The sequence below is a fragment of the Bombina bombina genome, chromosome 7, assembly GCF_027579735.1.
Source record: "Bombina bombina isolate aBomBom1 chromosome 7, aBomBom1.pri, whole genome shotgun sequence".
Lineage (NCBI taxonomy): Eukaryota > Metazoa > Chordata > Amphibia > Anura > Bombinatoridae > Bombina > Bombina bombina.
Window position 1 is genome coordinate 570,870,147 of NC_069505.1, and position 19,846 is coordinate 570,889,992.

A 19,846-nucleotide genomic window follows, 5' to 3' on the forward strand; every position below is an offset into this window, starting at 1 on the left:
TGTAGCAAAGGTGCCCTTGCAGTATGCTGTGGCTGTGCAACCTTATTGCAATGCCAGCTAATATGTTCCTTTAATCCATTAGTGAGTCAGAACCATAAAATAACAAATACTGGGGATTTTTTTTTTTTTAACCAGATATCTTCAAATTATTGATGACTCTATGGTTTTATTTTGTAGTGCCAACTGCAATTACCACACTGACCAAAGGGTGTCACTGTTCTACACCTCTAAGAATGTATGCCTCCTGTAATATCTACAATAGTCCCAGAATATAACAATGCATTGTCATATAAATATATGTCCTGCAATTCCCATATTGGCCTCATGGTGTCACTGTGCAATACCAAACAGTCATAGGCAGCAGATGGACGATTACTGCATATATTTTATTCAGTGCTTAGGACTAATTACATATTAACTCGTTAAAAACATTTAGACTCAATAAAACATACATCACATTATTTCCTGATTTTGTACTCATAGCCACAAATAAATGAGGAACAATCTTCTGCAGATCACTAGAAGGAAAGGGGGTTAGAGGGGGGAACAAAACTGCAGATTTTTAGCTAGGACACCTATCAAAATGGCTAACAGTTTTCAACATGAGAGACACAGACAAGGGAACCAATGAGAGTTCTGACTGAGGTACAAAATGGGGCGATATGTTAGGGGAGACAGCAGCATGGGCAATTGTTTAATTGGTGGCTCCCTTAAAGGGATATGAAACCCAAAAATATTCTTATATGATTTAGACAGAGAATACAATTTTAAACATGTTTCCAAATTGCCTCTATGATCAAATTTGCTTTTTTCTTATGGTATTCTTTGTTGAGACACCTAGTTAGGTGTGTAGAGCACTAACTACATGGAAGGAAATAGTGCTGCCATCTAGTGGTCTTGCAAATGGATAACATTCTTGTAAAACTGCTGCCATCTAGTGGTCTTGCAAATGGATAACATTCTTGTAAAAGTGTTACCATATAATGCTCGAGACATGGCAGGCTTCTGAGCTTACCTCCCTGCTCTTCAACAAAAGATACCTAACGAACAAAGAAAATATGATGATATAAGTAAATTAGAAAGATGTTTAATATGTCATCCTATCTGAATAATGTATTTTTTTTGGGTGGGAGGTTTCATGCCCCTTTAAAAGGAAACAAAAGGTGAAGGAAAGGTAGGGGGGGGCTGTCTTCAGTGCATAAGTATGGAGGCATTAAAGATGACAGAAAAAGGCGCAAAAGGTATTAACAGTGCAAAATAAAAGGCGCAAGGCTTTAAAGGTAATCGCTAGTGTTCAAAATGGCAAAGACTTGGGGTTGGTAAGCCAATAGCTCCCAGACATTTGACCCTCATGGAAGGACTGGCCAACAAGTCAACGTGCATTCTTTAGTGTCCCAAATGGTAGAGATGGCTTATGTGATATCGCTGTTCAAAATGGCTGGCCATCATCCTGTTTAGTAGATAATGGATGTTTTTTTCTTCTCTGTCTTTGCTCCACAAGTTTGAATGGCTTTGAGGATTGCAAAAAAAAAAAAATGTACATGGCTATGTGCATATCCAACATTCTTCATAAAAAATGGCTTGCCACTGCAGAACAGACCCCAACAAAAGGTCATTCTGTTGCCCTCACGTTTAATTAAATTAGAAACATCAGTAAATCAGAGCCTACAATTCACTTTTTGTTCTCACCAGTATAGACTCACAAACCTTTGCAACTATCTGTTTCTTAGGTCAGTTAAAATTATATTAACACATATTAGAGTTCAAAATGGCTGACCATTGGATTATCAAAAATAAAACAAATAAACAAAGCCACAAACTGTTCCAGATGTCTGGCTTTTTATGGTTGTGCATATGGTTGCCATTACTTATTGTATATTGTAAAATCAAAACAATATATGCAGTTTGATGTTTAAAACTGCCACATTAGACTAGCTGTATTAATGTCTGAAACGTCCAACTTTCACGTGTTGACATAACTATTAATCTTAGGTCAATGTGTTCACCTTCTACTGCCTGCAAACATTGGCATGATAGACTCCATGTTGGTTCAAAATGGCAGATGCCTTAAGTAAAATGCTATAGTGCTTTTTATAGTTGCCAACAGCAGGCTATTGCATGCAAGCGTTGGTATGATTGACTAACCCTTTTAACCAAAATGGAGGACTAGTCAAAGTATATCTATCCACATTCAGAATCGCTACCTCCTCTAGACTGCAGCCTATAAGTGATGGCATAATTGCCTTAAGCATTACTCAAAACTGAGGAAAAGTCTTAAAGCCAATTAAAAAAAGATGCTGAAAATGATAAATTTCCACTCAAAATGGCCACATCTCTCAAACAAACTTTGGGTCTATATGTCCTTTATTCCCCCAAAGCTGCCATGTTGGTTTCCAACTCAACAGGCCCCATTGGGTGGGTGTAACAAGTTCTGGTACAGTTCAGAGCGTAGGAAGCGAGGGAAGGAGTCTCGCTCCATCAAGCCAAAGATCCTGCGCTGGGCCTCATCAAATGTTGAGCGTGTTGGAAGGAGTAGGTTATGTTCAGTAAGCTCTCTTGTGCCAGAGTCCAGATTTACCTGTCAGGTGAAAGGATTGCAATTGTTAGAACATTGTTCTCTGCCATAGTTATTTTTATAAGGTGATACAAATAGAGCTGTTTGATATATGATTTAGTTTGAAAGAATAGTTGAGAGTGAGGTTTGAAAGTGGGAGTTTGTAAGATGGAGAAAGATCTAATTAAATTTTTCAGTAGCTGCCAAACCTCTTTGGGGGACTGTGGAGCAATATAGTGTTGGTGAATCTTGCGTGCACGGATGTGCAGTAAAAAGTGTGGGTGGGTATCTCTATATTCTTCACAGGCAAGCCAGAAGTCAAGGTTTTCTTCACTGTATTCCGACTGAAGGAACACACGAAAGAGAGTACGCCCATCTGCAAAGAGGTACAGAGGCATAGATGTTATTTATAAAATTTGGGGGGAGAGCAAAGTTAAGTTGTAATCATAGAAAAATAAAAAGTGAAAGAGAGTTTATAAAGGAGATAGTATGACAACACAGGACAAGGTTGACCTTTATCTGCATTACTATTTGTAGGAATAAGATTAAAGGATGAAACATGAGGACAGAGTACAGCAAAAAACTGAATAAGGGCTGATGGGTGGAAATACAGGAGTTAATGAAAAGACGAAGCTGGTATCATTGCATATTTTCCTGCCTCTGCTTCCTCATCCAAACTTATATTCCATCATTTTATTCTAAAGAACCACCATTACTTCACTAACCTGGAATCCAAACTTTTTAATATTTTGTTTAAAAATAAAATCATAAAAAAAATGTACAATTTATCCCTGCCTGTAAGTCACAATCTTCTCTGTTTGTGTCTTTGCTATGGTTTTTGTGGTCTAAAATTCAAATAATAATAACATATATTACCTTTCTGATAACAGTACTATATTATCTATTTGAGGGTAATGTGCATACAAAAGTATTACAAAATAATATAAAACTACCTTTAAAGGGACATGAAGCACACATTTTTTCTTTCACGATTCAGATAGAGAATACAATTTTAAACAACATTCCAATTTACGTCTATTATCTAATTTGCTTTATTCTTTGATATCCTTTGTTGAAAAGCATACCTAGATAGGATCAATAGCTGCTGATTGGTGGCTGCACATAGATGCCTCGTGTGATTGGCTCACCCATGTGCATTGCTATTTCTTTATCAAAGGATACCTAAAGAATGAAGCAAGTAATGGCTGCGGTCCGGTTTTAACGCTGAAATGGCCATTTTTTCAGTGTTAAAACCCGAACGCAAAACTCGTAATCTAGGTGATTGTGCTTTAAAATCTTCTCCCCTTTTGAATGTGTTCCCATTATTCCATTTCACCTGTTGGATTGTATTAAATTATTTACAAATTGCCTATTTAACTTTATTTTAAAACAGCTGTCTTTGTCATTTAAATCCACCAGCTATACTGAAAATATAAATACTATCGCCTAGATTACGAGGTCCCAACGCTGCTTTTTCCTAACGCTGGTATTACGAGTCTGACAGGTACAGGCTCACCGCTCACTTTTCTTCTGCGACTCGAGTCTACCGCAAATCCCCTTACGTCAATCGCGTATCCTATCTTTTTAATGGGATTTGCCTAACGCTGGTATTACGAGTCTTGTATGCGAGCTCAATCCTATTGGCTGATTGGATCAGCTAATAGGATTTTTCCTACCTTAATTCCGATTGGCTGATAGAATCCTATCACCCAATCGGAATTCAAGGGACGCCATCTTGGATGATGTCATTTAAAGGAACCTTCATTCAGTGTTAGGACGTCGTTTGAAGAGGATGGCTCCGCGTCGGCTGGCTTGAAGATGGACCCGCTACGCTCCGGATGGATGAAGATAGAAGATGCCGCTTGGATGAAGACTTCTGCCGCTTGGAGGACCTCTTCTGCCCGGATCGGATGAAGACTTCTGCCCCTCTGGAGGTCCACTTGTGTCCGGCTGGGTGAAGACGGCTCAAGGTAGGGAGATCTTCAGGGGGGTAGTGTTAGGTTTTTTTAAGGGGGGATTGGGTGGGTTTTAGAGTAGGGTTGGGTGTGTGGGTGGTGGGTTTTAATGTTGGGGGGGTATTGTATTTTTTTTCAGGTGAAAGAGCTGATTACTTTGGAGCAATGCCCCGCAAAAGTCCCTTTAAAGGGCTATTTGTAATTTAGTATAGGGTAGGGCATTTTATTATTTTGGAGGGATTTTTTATTTTATTAGGGGGATTAGATTAGGTGTAATTAGTTTAAAATTCTTGTAATTCTTTTTTTTCTGTAATTTAGTGGTTTTTTTCCCGTAATTTAGTTTATTTAATTTAATTGTATTTAATTGTAGGTAGTTTAGGTAATTTATTTAATGATAGTGTAGTGTTAGGTGTAATTGTAACTTAGGTTAGGGTTTATTTTACAGGTAATTTTGTATTTATTTTAGCTAGGTAGTTATTAAATAGTTAATAATTATTTAATAACTATTGTACCTAGTTAAAATAAATACAAAGTTGCCTGTAAAATAAATATAAATCCTAAGATAGCTACAAGTATTAGTTATATTGTAGCTAGCTTAGGGTTTATTTTATAGGTAAGTATTTAGTTTTAAATAGGATTAATTTATTTAATTATGTTAAATTTATTTCGTTTAATTTAAGTTAGGGGGGTTTAGACTTAGGGTTAGACTTAGGTTTAGGGGTTAATAAATTTAATATAGTAGCGGCGACGTTGGGGTCGGAAGATTAGGGGTTTATAAATTTAATATAGTTGCGGCGACGTTAGGGGGGGGCAGATTAGGGGTTAAAGGGACAGTCAAGTGCAAAAAAAACTTTCATGATTTAAATAGGGCATTCAATTTTAAACAACATACCAATTTACTTTTATCACCAATTTTGCTTTGTTCTCTTGGTATTCTTAGTTGAAAGCTAAAACTAGGAGGTTCATATGCTAATTTCTTAGACCTTGAAGACTGCCTCTAATCTGAATGCATTTTGACCACTAGAGGGCATTAGTTCACATGTTTCATATAGATAACATTGGCTCATGCACGTAAAGTGACCTAGGACTGAGCACTGATTGGCTACACTGCATGTCTGTCAAAAGAACTGAAATAAGGGGGCAGTCAACAGAAGCTTAGATACAAGATAATTACAGAGGTAAAAAGTATATTAATATAACTGTGTTGGTTGTGCAAAACTGGGGAACGGGTAATAAAGAAAATCTTTCTTTTTAAACAACAAAAATTCTGGTGTTGACTGTCCCTTTATTAACTATAATGTATGTGGCGGCGATGTTGGGGGCAGTAGATTAGGGGTTCATAAGTATAATGTAGGTGGCGCCAGTGTACGGAGCGGCAGATTAGGGGTTAATAATATAATGTTTGTGTCAGCAATAGCGGGGGTTTAGACTCAGGGTTTATGTTAGGGTGTTAGGTGTAGACATAGATTTATTTTCCCCATAGGAAACAATGGGGCTGCGTTAGGAGCTGGACGCTGCTTTTTTGCAGGTGTTAGGTTTTTTTCCAGCCAGCACAGCCCCGTTGTTTCCTATGGGGAAATCGTGCACGAGCACGTTTAGCCAGCTCACCGCTACCGTAAGCAACGTTGGTATTGAGGTGAGATGTGGAGCTAAAGTTTGCTCACCGCTCACTATTTTGTGGCTAACGCCGGGTGTAAAAAAAACCTGTAATACCAGTGTTGTCTTAAGGGAGCGGTGGGAAAAAAAGGCTTGTTAACCCCGCAAGCCTTACCGACAAAAACTCGTAATCTCGCCGTATGTATTTACTTTAGAAAGCTATGTACTCCCAGTGGTGGGGTTGGAGAGAGAAGCACTAAAATTTTAAGTTGTGCACTCTAAGGCCCCAATCTAAAGCTCTCCTCTCCGGCAAGATTATGCCACATAAATAATCTTTAACATTTCCTGCGCTAAATAGCACTTTGCTGTAGCGCCCACTAGTAGCTGCCAAAATTAAAACAAATATTTTTAATAATAGTTGTGCTTGCCTCATGGGGCCCAGTGGGCCCCTGACAGGAGTCACCCCTTTCACCTCCTGATGGTGTCCCTGGCCTGAAGCACTACATGACAGGAAATAGTGCTGCCATCTAGTGATCTTGCTAATGCATAACATTAGTATTACATGACAGGAAATAGTGCTGCCATCTAGTGATCTTGCTAATGCATAACATTAGTATTACATGACAGGAAATAGTGCTGCCATCTAGTGCTCTTGCTAATGTATAACATTAGTACTACATGACAGGAAATAGTGCTGCCCTCTAGTGCTCTTGCTAATGTATAACATTAGTACTACATGACAGGAAATAGTGCTGCCATCTAGTGCTCTTGCTAATGTATAACATTAGTACTACATGACAGGAAATAGTGCTGCCATCTAGTGCTTTTGCTAATGTATAACATTAGTACTACATGACAGGAAATAGTGCTGCCATCTAGTGCTTTTGCTAATGTATAACATTAGTACATGACAGGAAATAGTGCTGCCATCTAGTGCTTTTGCTAATGTATAACATTAGCACTACATGACAGGAAATTGTGCTGCCATCTAGTGCTTTTGCTAATGTATAACATTAGCACTACATGACCGGAAATAGTGCTGCCATCTAGTGCTCTTGTTAATGTATAACATTAGTACTACATGACAGGAAATAGTGCTGCCACCTAGTGCTCGTGCTAATGTATAACATTAGTACTACATGACAGGAAATAGTGCTGCCATCTAGTGCTCTTGCTAATGTATAACATTAGTACTACATAACAGGAAATAGTGCTGCCATCTAGTGCTCTTGTTAATGTATAACATTAGTACTACATGACAGGAAATAGTGCTGCCCTCTAGTGCTCTTGTTAATGTATAACATTAGTACTACATAACAGGAAATAGTGCTGCCATCTAGTGCTTTTGCTAATGTATAACATTAGTACTACATGACGGGAAATAGTGCTGCCCTCTAGTGCTCTTGCTAATGTATAACATTATTACTACATGATGGGAAATAGTGCTGCCATCTAGTGCTCTTGCTAATGTATAACATTAGTACTACATGACAGGAAATAGTGCTGCCATCTAGTGCTCTTGCTAATGTATAACAATAGTACTACATGACAGGAAATAGTGCTGCCATCTAGTGCTCTTGCTAATGTATAACATTAATACTACATGACAGGAAATAGTGCTGCCCTCTAGTGCTCTTGCTAATGTATAACATTAGTTCTACATGACAGGAAATAGTGCTGCCATCTAGTGCTCTTGCTAATGTATAACATTAGTACTACATGACAGGAAATAGTGCTGCTATCTAGTGCTCTTGTTAATGTATAACATTAGTACTACATGACAGGAAATAGTGCTGCCATCTAGTGCTCTTGCTAATGTATAACATTAGTACTACATGACAGGAAATAGTGCTGCCATCCAGTGCTCTTGCTAACGTATAACATTAGTACTACATGACAGGAAATAGTGCCGCCATCTAGTGCTCTTGCTAACGTGTAACATTAGTACAACATGACAAGAAATAGTGCTGCCCTCTAGTGCTCTTGCTAATGTATAACATTAGTATTACATGACAGGAAATAGTGCTGCCATCTAGTGCTCTTGTTAATGTATAACATTAGTACTACATGACAGGAAATAGTGCTGCCATCTAGTGCTTTTGCTAATGTATAACATTAGTACATGACAGGAAATAGTGCTGCCCTCTAGTGTTCTTGCTAATGTATAACATTAGCACTACATGAACAGGAAATAGTGCTGCCATCTAGTGCCCTTGCTAATGTATAACATTAGTACTACATGACAGGAAATAGTGCTGCCATCTAGTGCTTTTGCTAATGTATAACATTAGCACTACATGACCGGAAATAGTGCTGCCATCTAGTGCTCTTGTTAATGTATAACATTAGTACTACATGACAGGAAATAGTGCTGCCATCTAGTGCTCATGCTAATGTATAACATTAGTACTACATGACAGGAAATAGTGCTGCCATCTAGTGCTCTTGCTAATGTATAACATTAGTACTACATAACAGGAAATAGTGCTGCCATCTAGTGCTCTTGTTAATGTATAACATTAGTACTACATGACAGGAAATAGTGCTGCCCTCTAGTGCTCTTGTTAATGTATAACATTAGTACTACATAACAGGAAATAGTGCTGCCATCTAGTGCTTTTGCTAATGTATAACATTAGTACTACATGACGGGAAATAGTGCTGCCCTCTAGTGCTCTTGCTAATGTATAACATTATTACTACATGATGGGAAATAGTGCTGCCATCTAGTGCTATTGCTAATGTATAACATTAGTACTACATGACAGGAAATAGTGCTGCCATCTAGTGCTCTTGCTAATGTATAACAATAGTACTACATGACAGGAAATAGTGCTGCCATCTAGTGCTCTTGCTAATGTATAACATTAATACTACATGACAGGAAATAGTGCTGCCCTCTAGTGCTCTTGCTAATGTATAACATTAGTTCTACATGACAGGAAATAGTGCTGCCATCTAGTGCTCTTGCTAATGTATAACATTAGTACTACATGACAGGAAATAGTGCTGCTATCTAGTGCTCTTGTTAATGTATAACATTAGTACTACATGACAGGAAATAGTGCTGCCATCTAGTGCTCTTGCTAATGTATAACATTAGTACTACATGACAGGAAATAGTGCTGCCATCCAGTGCTCTTGCTAACGTATAACATTAGTACTACATGACAGGAAATAGTGCCGCCATCTAGTGCTCTTGCTAACGTGCAACATTAGTACAACATGACAGGAAATAGTGCTGCCCTCTAGTGCTCTTGTTAATGTATAACATTAGTATTACATGACAGGAAATAGTGCTGCCATCTAGTGCTCTTGTTAATGTATAACATTAGTACTACATGACAGGAAATAGTGCTGCCATCTAGTGCTTTTGCTAATGTATAACATTAGTACATGACAGGAAATAGTGCTGCCCTCTAGTGTTCTTGCTAATGTATAACATTAGCACTACATGAACAGGAAATAGTGCTGCCATCTAGTGCCCTTGCTAATGTATAACATTAGTACTACATGACAGGAAATAGTGCTGCCATCTAGTGCTCTTGCTAATGTATAACATTAGTACTACATGACAGGAAATAGTGCTGCCATCTAGTGCTCTTGCTAATGTATAACATTAGTACTACATGACAGGAAATAGTGCTGCCATCTAGTGCTCTTGCTAATGTATAACATTAGTACTACATGACAGGAAATAGCGCTGCCCGCTAATGCTCTTGCTAATGTATAACATTAGTACTACATGACAGGAAATAGTGCTGCCATATAGTGCTTTTGCTAATGCATAACATTAGTACATGACAGGAAATAGTGCTGCCCTCTAGTGTTCTTGCTAATGTATAACATTAGCACTACATGAACAGGAAATAGTGCTGCCATCTAGTGCCCTTGCTAATGTATAACATTAGTACTACATGACAGGAAATAGTGCTGCCATCTAGTGCTCTTGCTAATGTATAAAATTAGTACTACATGACAGGAAATAGTGCTGCCATCTAGTGCTTTGCTAATGTATAATATTAGTACTACATGACAGGAAATAGTGCTGCCATCTAGTGCTCTTGCTAATGTATAACATTAGTACTACATGACAGGAAATAGTGCTGCCATCTAGTGCTCTTGCTAATGTATAACATTAGTACTACATGACAGGAAATAGCGCTGCCCGCTAATGCTCTTGCTAATGTATAACATTAGTACTACATGACAGGAAATAGTGCTGCCATCTAGTGCTCTTGCTAATGTATAACATTAGTACTACATGACAGGAAATAGTGCTGCCCTCTAATGCTCTTGCTAATGTATAATATTAGTACTACATGACAGGAAATAGTGCTACCATCTAGTGCTCTTGCTAATGTATAACATTAGTACTACATGACAGGAAATAGTGCTGCCATCTAGTGCTCTTGCTAATGTATAACATTAGCACTACATGACAGGAAATAGTGCTGCCATCTAGTGCTCTTGCTAATGTATAACATTAGTACTACATGACAGGAAATAGTGCTGCCCTCTAGTGCTCTTGCTAATGTATAACAGCACTACATGACAGGAAATAGTGCTGCCATCTAGTGCTCTTGCTAATGTATAACAATACTACATGACAGGAAATAGTGCTGCCATGTAGTGCTCTTGCTAATGTATAATATTAGTACTACATGACAGGAAATAGTGCTGCCCCCTAGTGCTCTTGCTAATGTATAACATTAGTACTACATGACAGGAAATAGTGCTGCCATCTAGTGCTCTTGCTAATGTATAACAGCACTACATGACAGGAAATAGTGCTGCCATCTAGTGCTCTTGCTAATGTATAACAATACTACATGACAGGAAATAGTGCTGCCATGTAGTGCTCTTGCTAATGTATAACATTAGTACTACATGACAGGAAATAGTGCTGCCCTCTAGTGCTCTTGCTAATGTATAACATTAGTACTACATGACAGGAAATAGTGCTGCCCTCTAGTGTTCTTGCTAATGTATAACATTAGTACTACATGACAGGAAATAGTGCTGCCATCTAGTTCTCTTGCTAAGGTATAACATAAGTACAACATGACAGTAAATAGTGCTGCCATCTAGTGCTCTTGCTAATGTATAACATTAGTTCTACAGGACAGGAAATAGTGCTGCCATCTAGTGCTCTTGCTAATTTATAATATTAGTACTACATGACAGAAAATAGTGCTGCCATCTAGTGCTCTTGCTAATGTGTAACATTAGTACAACATGACAGGTTATAGTGCTGCCCTCTAGTGTTCTTGCTAATGTATAACATTAGCACTACATGAACAGGAAATAGTGCTGCCATCAAGTGCTCTTGCTAATGTATAACAATAGTACATGACAGGAAATAGTGCTGCCATCTAGTGCTAATGTATAACATTAGTACTACATGACAGGAAATAGTGATGCCCTCCAGTGCTCTTGCTAATGTATAACATTAGTACTACATGACAGGAAATAGTGCTGCCCTCTAGTGTTCTTGCTAATGTATAACATTAGTACTACATGACAGGAAATAGTGCTGCCATCTAGTTCTCTTGCTAATGTATAACATAAGTACAACATGACAGTAAATAGTGCTGCCATCTAGTGCTCTTGCTAATGTATAACATAAGTTCAACATGACAGTAAATAGTGCTGCCATCTAGTGCTCTTGCTAATGTATAACATTAGTACTACATGACAGGAAATAGTGCTGCCATCTAGTGCTCTTGCTAATGTATAACATTAGTACTACATGACCGGAAATAGTGCTGCCATCTAGTGCTCTTGCTAATGTATAACAATAGTACATGACAGGAAATAGTGCTGCCATCTAGTGCTCTTGATAATGTATAACATTAGTACTACATGACAGGAAATAGTGCTGCCATCTAGTGCTCTTGCTAATGTATAACAATAGTACATGACAGGAAATAGTGCTGCCATCTAGTGCTCTTGCTAATGTATAACATTAGTACTACATGACAGGAAATAGTGCTGCCATCTAGTGCTCTAGCTAATGTATAACATTAGCGCTACATGACAGGAAATAGTGCTGTCATCTAGTGCTCTTGCTAATGTATAACATTAGTACTACATGACAGGAAATAGTGGTACCATCTAGTGCTCTTGCTAATGTATAACATTAGTACTACATGACAGGAAATAGTGGTACCATCTAGTGCTCTTGCTAATGTATAACATTAGTACTACATGACAGGAAATAGTGCTGCCATCTAGTGCTCTTGCTAATGCATAACATTGTTGCAAAACTGCTGCCCAAATGTACTGCAGACACGTGCACACTGCTAATCTTACCTTCCTGCTTTTTCAACAATGGATAACAAGAAAACAAAGAAAAGTAAATTGGAAAGTTGTTTAAATTTGTATGTTCTACCTGAATCATAAAAGAAAAACAATTAGGGTTTTATACACTTTAACTAGTTCAGCCTCATCTTGAGTATTGTGTGTGCTTCTGGAAGTCAAATCTTCAGAAGGCTGTAAAAAAACTGGAATCTGCTGCAAAAATAGTACATGGTCTAAAAAACATACAGTTTACAAAGGAAGACTCAAGTACGTAAATATGTAGATTAGAGAAGGAAATGATATGACAGAAACTTTTATAGGGACATGAAACCCATTTTTATTCTTCATGATTCGGATAGATCATGCAATTTTATTATTAAATTAGCTTTATTCTCTTGGTAACGTTTGTTGAAGGAGCACAAATGCATTTCTGGTACCTATCTGTACACATCAAGGGAGCCAATTGTAAGAGGAAGATATGTGCAGCCACCAATAATCAACAGCTATCTCTCAGTAGTACATTGACGTTTCTGAGGCTACCTAGATATGCTTTGCACCAAAGGATACTAACAAATTTTAACACATTCATTCATTTGTTTTCGATTTTGAATGTTTGTACATTGTAACATTTGTTTAATGTAATAGTATTTCTAATTCTATCTTTTATGTAATATTTGAATTAGAAAAATTTGAATCAATATATATGTAATAGTATTTCTAATTCTGTAATATTAGAATTATGCAACATTCAAAATAGAAAATTTTGAATCAATATATTTGTATCTATTATGTATCAATTTACTAAATTCCATACCACTTGAACTACTAAACTTCTGAATAGTATGCGTTAAATCGAATGTTACATTCAAAATTTCAAATGTGGCTATTCAGTCTAATTATGAACATTCGAAAACGAAGGTAACATTCGAAAACAAAAGTAACTTTCGAAAATCAGAAATAACATTTGTTTAACAAATTTGAAGGGGTTTATGTCTTTATCGATATCTGTTTGTCCAAAACTAATGTCCAAAGGACTATTCGTTTGACCAAACTAATTGTACTTTCAACACATTTGCCCATCCCTAGGAATTAAACAAATTAAATAATAGAACTCAATTGGAAAGTTATATAAAATTGCATTTTCTTTATGAACAATAAAAGAGAAAAATTTGACTTTACTTCACATAAAAGGACTTCAGGAATGCCTGAGATACGCATAAAGGTACCCAATTAACTAATTAAAGGGACAAGGAATCCAGCATTTTTCTTTCAATATAAACAAATGTCTAATTTACTTCAACTATCAAATTGTCTTTGTTCTCTTCGTATACAGGTAGCCCTCAGTTTACGCCGGGGTTAGGTTACAGAAGGAATGGTTGTAAATCGAAACCGTTGTAAATTGAAACCCAGTTTATAATGTAAGTCAATGGGAAGTGAGGGAGATAGGTTCCAGGCCCCTCTCAAAATTGTCATAAGTAACACCTAATACATTATTTTAAAAGCTTTGAAATGAAGACTTTAAATGCTAGACAGCATTATAAATCTAATACAATAATCACACAACACAGAATATATAATTAAACTAAGTTAAATGAACAAAAACATTTGCTAATCAGCATTATAAACCTAATAAAATAATCACACAACACTTCACTTAAACAGTTATTTCTATGCATTCCAATCTGGACTGAGATATAGACAGGAAGATCTTGTTCCTTTGAAATCTGCTCGATAGCTCAGGTCTGGTTAAACTGATTAATTTCAGCTTGCTTGGCTTTGCTGCAACACAAGCGGACAGCTCCACCTACTGGCTATTTTAATAAATGCACTGCTTCTCAATGCTTTTCAATAGCAGTCACATGACTGGAAAAAAAGGTTGTTATTCTGAAACGGTGTAAATTGAACCGTTGTAAAACGAGGGCCACCTGTATTTTGTTTAAAAAAATCTCGAGCATGCACAAGTCTGCAGCACTATATGACAGCAGTTTTGCAAGAATATTATCCAGTTACAAGAGCACTAGAGGGCAGCACCAGACACCTACCTATGTATCTCTTCAACAAAGAATACCATGAGAACAAATCAAATTTGATAATACTATTAAATTGGAATCATTTTACAAATTGTATGCTCTGTCTGAATCACAAAAGAAAAATTCCGGGTTTCATATCCCTTTAAGCTTACACTAGGAAATGTGGGCATTGTGGGCCTATTTTTCTTATCTTCTGTTAATATCGATGTTACAATAATAATACTCACATGTGTGAGAGAGAAGATTTTCGAGAGACTGTTCCCAGCTGAGCACTTCATCCACACTTGGTCTGTAAAATAAAAGGCAAATGTAAAGGACACTATGAAACAAAAGGTATATAAGAAGATGACAGTCGACACGGAGACATAAAAGACTAACTGACAGATGGTTTAATATCTGCGCAATATTACCGTCCATTGTGCGAAGAATGAGAAGGCCAAAGACGAAAAAGAGAGAGGTGGCTTCTCTTGTGCTTTGCTCTGTAAGAGAGAAATCACACAGAATTAGAATGGCAGAAAATAAATAAGGGCGAGAAAAAGGCAAGAAAATAAATATGAATCAAAAGAGAGAGACCTATAAAGAGAGAGGGAAAGGGAAAGGAAGTGAAAGGGACGTTGTACACTAGATTTTTCTTTCTATAAATGTTTTGTAGACGATCCCTTTTATACAGCCCATCTGGGAGTGTTTTTGTAACAATGTATAGTTTTGCTTATTTTTTAATAACATTGTGCTGATTTTCAGACTCCTGACCAAGCCCCAATGTTTTAGGTGTAGACCCAAGTCTACAGATTCCTGCTTGCTCCTGTTTGTGTAATCAGTCTTTTCATATGCGGGGGGGAGTGTCTGCTCTCTCTTACTTTTTTAAAGTAGAAAGTAAAAAGATAAATTAATATATCTTTATACTCAAAATCTTACACAAAGGACCAGATTAAGAGCGGAGCGCAAATTAACTCTTCGCCTCGAGCGTTGAATGCGCTAAAAGTAAGCTTTTTACGCTCCTATCATGAGTTGAAAGTAAACTGTTTTCGCTCGCTCTCTAACCCGACACGCTCAAAAAGACAAAGATAGTATATCGCATCTACGTTCACCTATTCCCCCCCAGAAGTCAATGGAGAAAAAAAATGGAAAAAACCTAACACCCTACTCTCGCGCAAACCCAATCGCATATTCTCATTTGTGCTAACTCAACATGAAAATTAGAATATTTCACATTCCAATGTTCTTCAAATAACAGAATATATTTATTATTATATAAAATATCTGATATTTTTTTTGGTAAAATACATGTCTATACCTGTATACAGGTATATATAAATGATTATATATAGGTATAGATATATACAGATATATATAGGAATATCTATTTATAAATACTTAGAACATATTCTGCTATGTGCAGAACATTGGAATGTCAACTATTTACAGTAAATAGATAGTTAAAACCTTTATAAAATAGGAATATTGCCACCGTTGTATAGTAAAACTTTAAATTGTTTTGCGGATTATATCAGTTAGGAACAGATATGTAGCAGGGTTATAGTATTGACGAGTCAGCAGGTTGAATTTCAAGGTCTGAGAGTTAGGAGAGTTAGAAATTGCTTTAAAAAAGAAATAAAATCTAAATTACATGAAAAGGGTGCAAAATAAATAATGAAACCACATTGCAATCTATAGTAGAGGGGACAGTAGATAATAACGTACTCTTTCTTTTTGTGTAGATGTGTCCTGTCGCTGTCACAAACAAAGCCGATAACAGATTCCACACTAGAGGCTAGAGACTGCAAGAGAGGAGTAAAATATTATAACAGGGTTTATTCTGCACATAGTAACTGTTTAAATGGGGAGTGGTACAATAACAGGGTGTCCTTAATCATACAGATCACATCAGGCTGTGAGCGGTGCTATTATAAGGGAGTGTCCTAATAACAACCAATACCCTTAAAGGGGTGTCCTTAATCATAAAGATCAAATCAGGCTGTGAGCGGTGCTATTATAAGGGAGTGTCCTAATAACAACCAATACCCTTAAAGGGTTGTCCTTAATCATAAAGATCACATCAGGCTGTGAGCGGTGCTATTATAAGGGAGTGTCCTAATAACAATCAATACCCTTAAAGGGGTGTCCTTAATCATACAGATCACATCAGGCTGTGAGCGGTGCTATTTTAAGGGAGTGTCCTAATAACCTAATAACAACGAATACACTTAAAAGGGTGTCCTAATTAAAATGACACAAAACCCCCAAATTTTCTTTTATAATTCAGTTTACATTTATACATTTATAAAAAAAAAAAACTTTCCAATTTACTTCTTTTATCAGTTTAGCTTATTTCTCTTGATATTCTTTGTTGAAAGAGCAGCAGTGCACTTCTGGGAGCTGAACACGTCAGTAAGCCAATGACAAGAGGCATATATGTGCAGCTCCTGAGCCTACCTAAATATGCATCTCAACAAAGAAAACCAAGAGAACTAAGCAAATTAAAGGGATATAAAACAAGTTGGGATAGAGACAAAACATAATAATCTGTACTTTAATTACTTTACCTGCAAATGTATACTGCAGTGCCTCACCATTAACCCTTTCTATTAAGTTTCAGACTTGTACAGCTCTAACTCCCCCCACACAATTCCTTCTATGGATGCACCTATATCCACCTTTGATATGGTAGAATTCAAGTCATTATTTGCTGGAGCATACCTAGAAGCAAATAAGCTGCTGTCAAATACAACGCCTGTGTTTCTGATGCTAAACACTGATAAGGGGGGTGGATCAGACTCCTCCAGACAGCATGGCGATGTAACTCATTTTGCATAATTTTGAAAACTATTTTAAAAATCTTGCCAGCGATTTTTAAACAATATTTTTATGCAAACTATTTTTTTTACTTAATTAGCCCTTTTAGGATATGCACAGATCTCAAAAAGTTTTATGGAACTTTAAATAAAATATTAAATTGAAAATCTGTTTAAAAGTTTATACTCTATCTGAATCATGAAATAAACATGTTGGGTTTATATCCCTTTAATTAAAACATGTCATGTCATAGGTAAAGCTAGCAGGACACTGATTTTTAACCAATCAGGAGACACACAGGGTTAAACATATAGTGGTCAATTACAGTCATTTAGAATAATTATCCAATGATTTATCTACCAAAAATACCAATAGACTTCAAATGTGAATTCTGTAGAACTATTATTAAGGCAGTACAAGTCCCTTTAAATCTATGCACAAGCTAATCTAAGGGCAATATGACTATAATAAAGCCCCCACATTGGTAGAGACATGTCAGGTGATGTTATAAGGGGGAGATCCTATTATAAGGATCCTCTGTAGGATGAAAGGTGCCCCATGTGTTGCTATACAAGGAGTATACCTGAATACACACCTGTTCATGTACACTTAATATTACCTGAGGATATAGTGGCTTAACCCTATACAGAATGTGATCAGGCTGCATTCCTCTGGCACAGTCCTGGGGGTGTGGTTCTGAGGTTCACATTTATTTCCTGTCTACAACAGGTTTATTAGTACCTAGATGTGCCAGGTATTGTTATCTCACTACAACAGGTTTATTAGTACTAGATGTGCCAGGTATTGTTATCTCAATACAACAGGTTTATTAGTACCTAGATGTGCCAGGTATTGTTATCTCACTACAACAGGTTTATTAGTACTTAGATGTGCCAGGTATTGTTATCTCAATACAACAGGTTTATTAGTAAATAGATGTGCCAGGTATTGTTATCTCACTACAACAGGTTTATTAGTACCTAGATGTGCCAGGTATTGTTATCTCCCTACAACAGGTTTATTAGTACTAGATGTGCCAGGTATTGTTATCTCACTACAACAGGTTTATTAGTACTTAGATGTGCTAGGTATTGTTATGTCCCTACAACAGGTTTATTAGTACTTAGATGTACTAGGTATTGTTATCTCACTACAACAGGTTTGTTAGTACTAGATGTGCCAGGTATTGTTATCACACTACAACAGGTTTATTAGTACTTAAATGTGCCAGGTATTGTCATCTCACTACAACAGGTTTATTAGTACTTAGATGTGCTAGGTATTGTTATCTCACTACAACAGGTTTATTAGTACCTAGATGTGACAGGTATTGTTATCTCACTACAACAGGTTTATTAGTACCTAGATGTGCCAGGTATTGTTATCTCACTACAACAGGATTATTAGTACTTAGATGTGCCAGGTATTGTTATCACACTACAACAGGTTTATTAGTACTTAAATGTGCCAGGTATTGTCATCTCACTACAACAGGTTTATTAGTACTTAGATGTGCTAGGTATTGTTATCTCACTACAACAGGTTTATTAGTACCTAGATGTGACAGGTATTGTTATCTCACTACAACAGGTTTATTAGTACCTAGATGTGCCAGGTATTGTTATCTCACTACAACAGGATTATTAGTACTTAGATGTGCCAGGTATTGTTATCTCACTACAACAGGTTTATTAGTACTTAGATGTGCCAGGTATTGTTATCTCCCTACAACAGGTTTATTAGTACCTAGATGTGCCAGGTATTGTTATCTCACTACAACAGGTTTATTAGTATCTAGATGTGCCAGGTATTATCATCTCCCTACAACAGGTTTATTAGTACCTAGATGTGCCAGGTATTGTTATATCACTTCAACAGGTTTGTTAGTACTTAGATGTGCTAGGTATTGTTATGTCCCTACAACAGGTTAATTAGTACTTAGATGTGCCAGGTATTGTTACCTCCCTACAACAGGTTTATTAGTACTAGATGTGCCAGGTATTGTTATCTAACTACAACAGGTTTATTAGTACTTAGATGTGCCAGGTATTGTTATCTCACTACAACAGGTTTATTAGTATCTAGATGTGCCAGGTATTGTTATCTCACTACAACAGGTTTATTAGTACCTAGATGTGCCAGGTATTGTTACCTCCCTACAACAGGTTTATTAGTACTAGACGTGCCAGGTATTTTTATCTCCCTACAACAGGTTTATTAGTACTAGATGTGCCAGGTATTGTTATCTCACTACAACAGGTTTATTAGTACTAGATGTGCCAGGTATTGTTATCTCACTACAAAAGGTTTATTAGTACTTAGATGTGCCAGGTATTGTTATCTCACTACAACAGGTTTATTAGTACTTAGATGTGCTAGGTATTGCTATGTCCCTACAACAGGTTTATTAGTACTTAGATGTGCCAGGTATTGTTATCTCACTACAACAGGTTTATTAGTACCTAGATGTGCCAGGTATTGTTATCTCACTACAACACGTTTATTAGTATCTAGATGTGCCAGGTATTGTTATCTCCCTACAACAGGTTTATTAGTACCTAGATGTGCCAGGTATTGTTATCTCACTGCAACAGGTTTATTAGTACTAGATGTGC

At 36.8% G+C, this 19,846-nt stretch overlaps 1 protein-coding gene across 2 annotated transcripts in view; it reads right to left on the minus strand.

Annotated features, from left to right (window-relative positions):
- Positions 1-367: 367 nt before the first annotated feature.
- Positions 368-19,846, minus strand: part of LOC128667076 (regulator of G-protein signaling 1-like) — an 85,073-nt gene continuing 65,594 nt past the window's right edge. For both annotated transcript variants that reach the window (XM_053721963.1, XM_053721962.1), the window contains 5 exons: positions 16,140-16,216; positions 14,849-14,917; positions 14,666-14,727; positions 2,764-2,930; positions 368-2,578 (listed from right to left, as the gene is read on the minus strand). In XM_053721963.1, the coding sequence (XP_053577938.1) occupies positions 2,399-2,578; positions 2,764-2,930; positions 14,666-14,727; positions 14,849-14,917; positions 16,140-16,216 (555 nt within the window). In that variant the 3' untranslated portion in view covers positions 368-2,398. The remainder of the gene's footprint in view (positions 2,579-2,763; positions 2,931-14,665; positions 14,728-14,848; positions 14,918-16,139; positions 16,217-19,846) is intronic.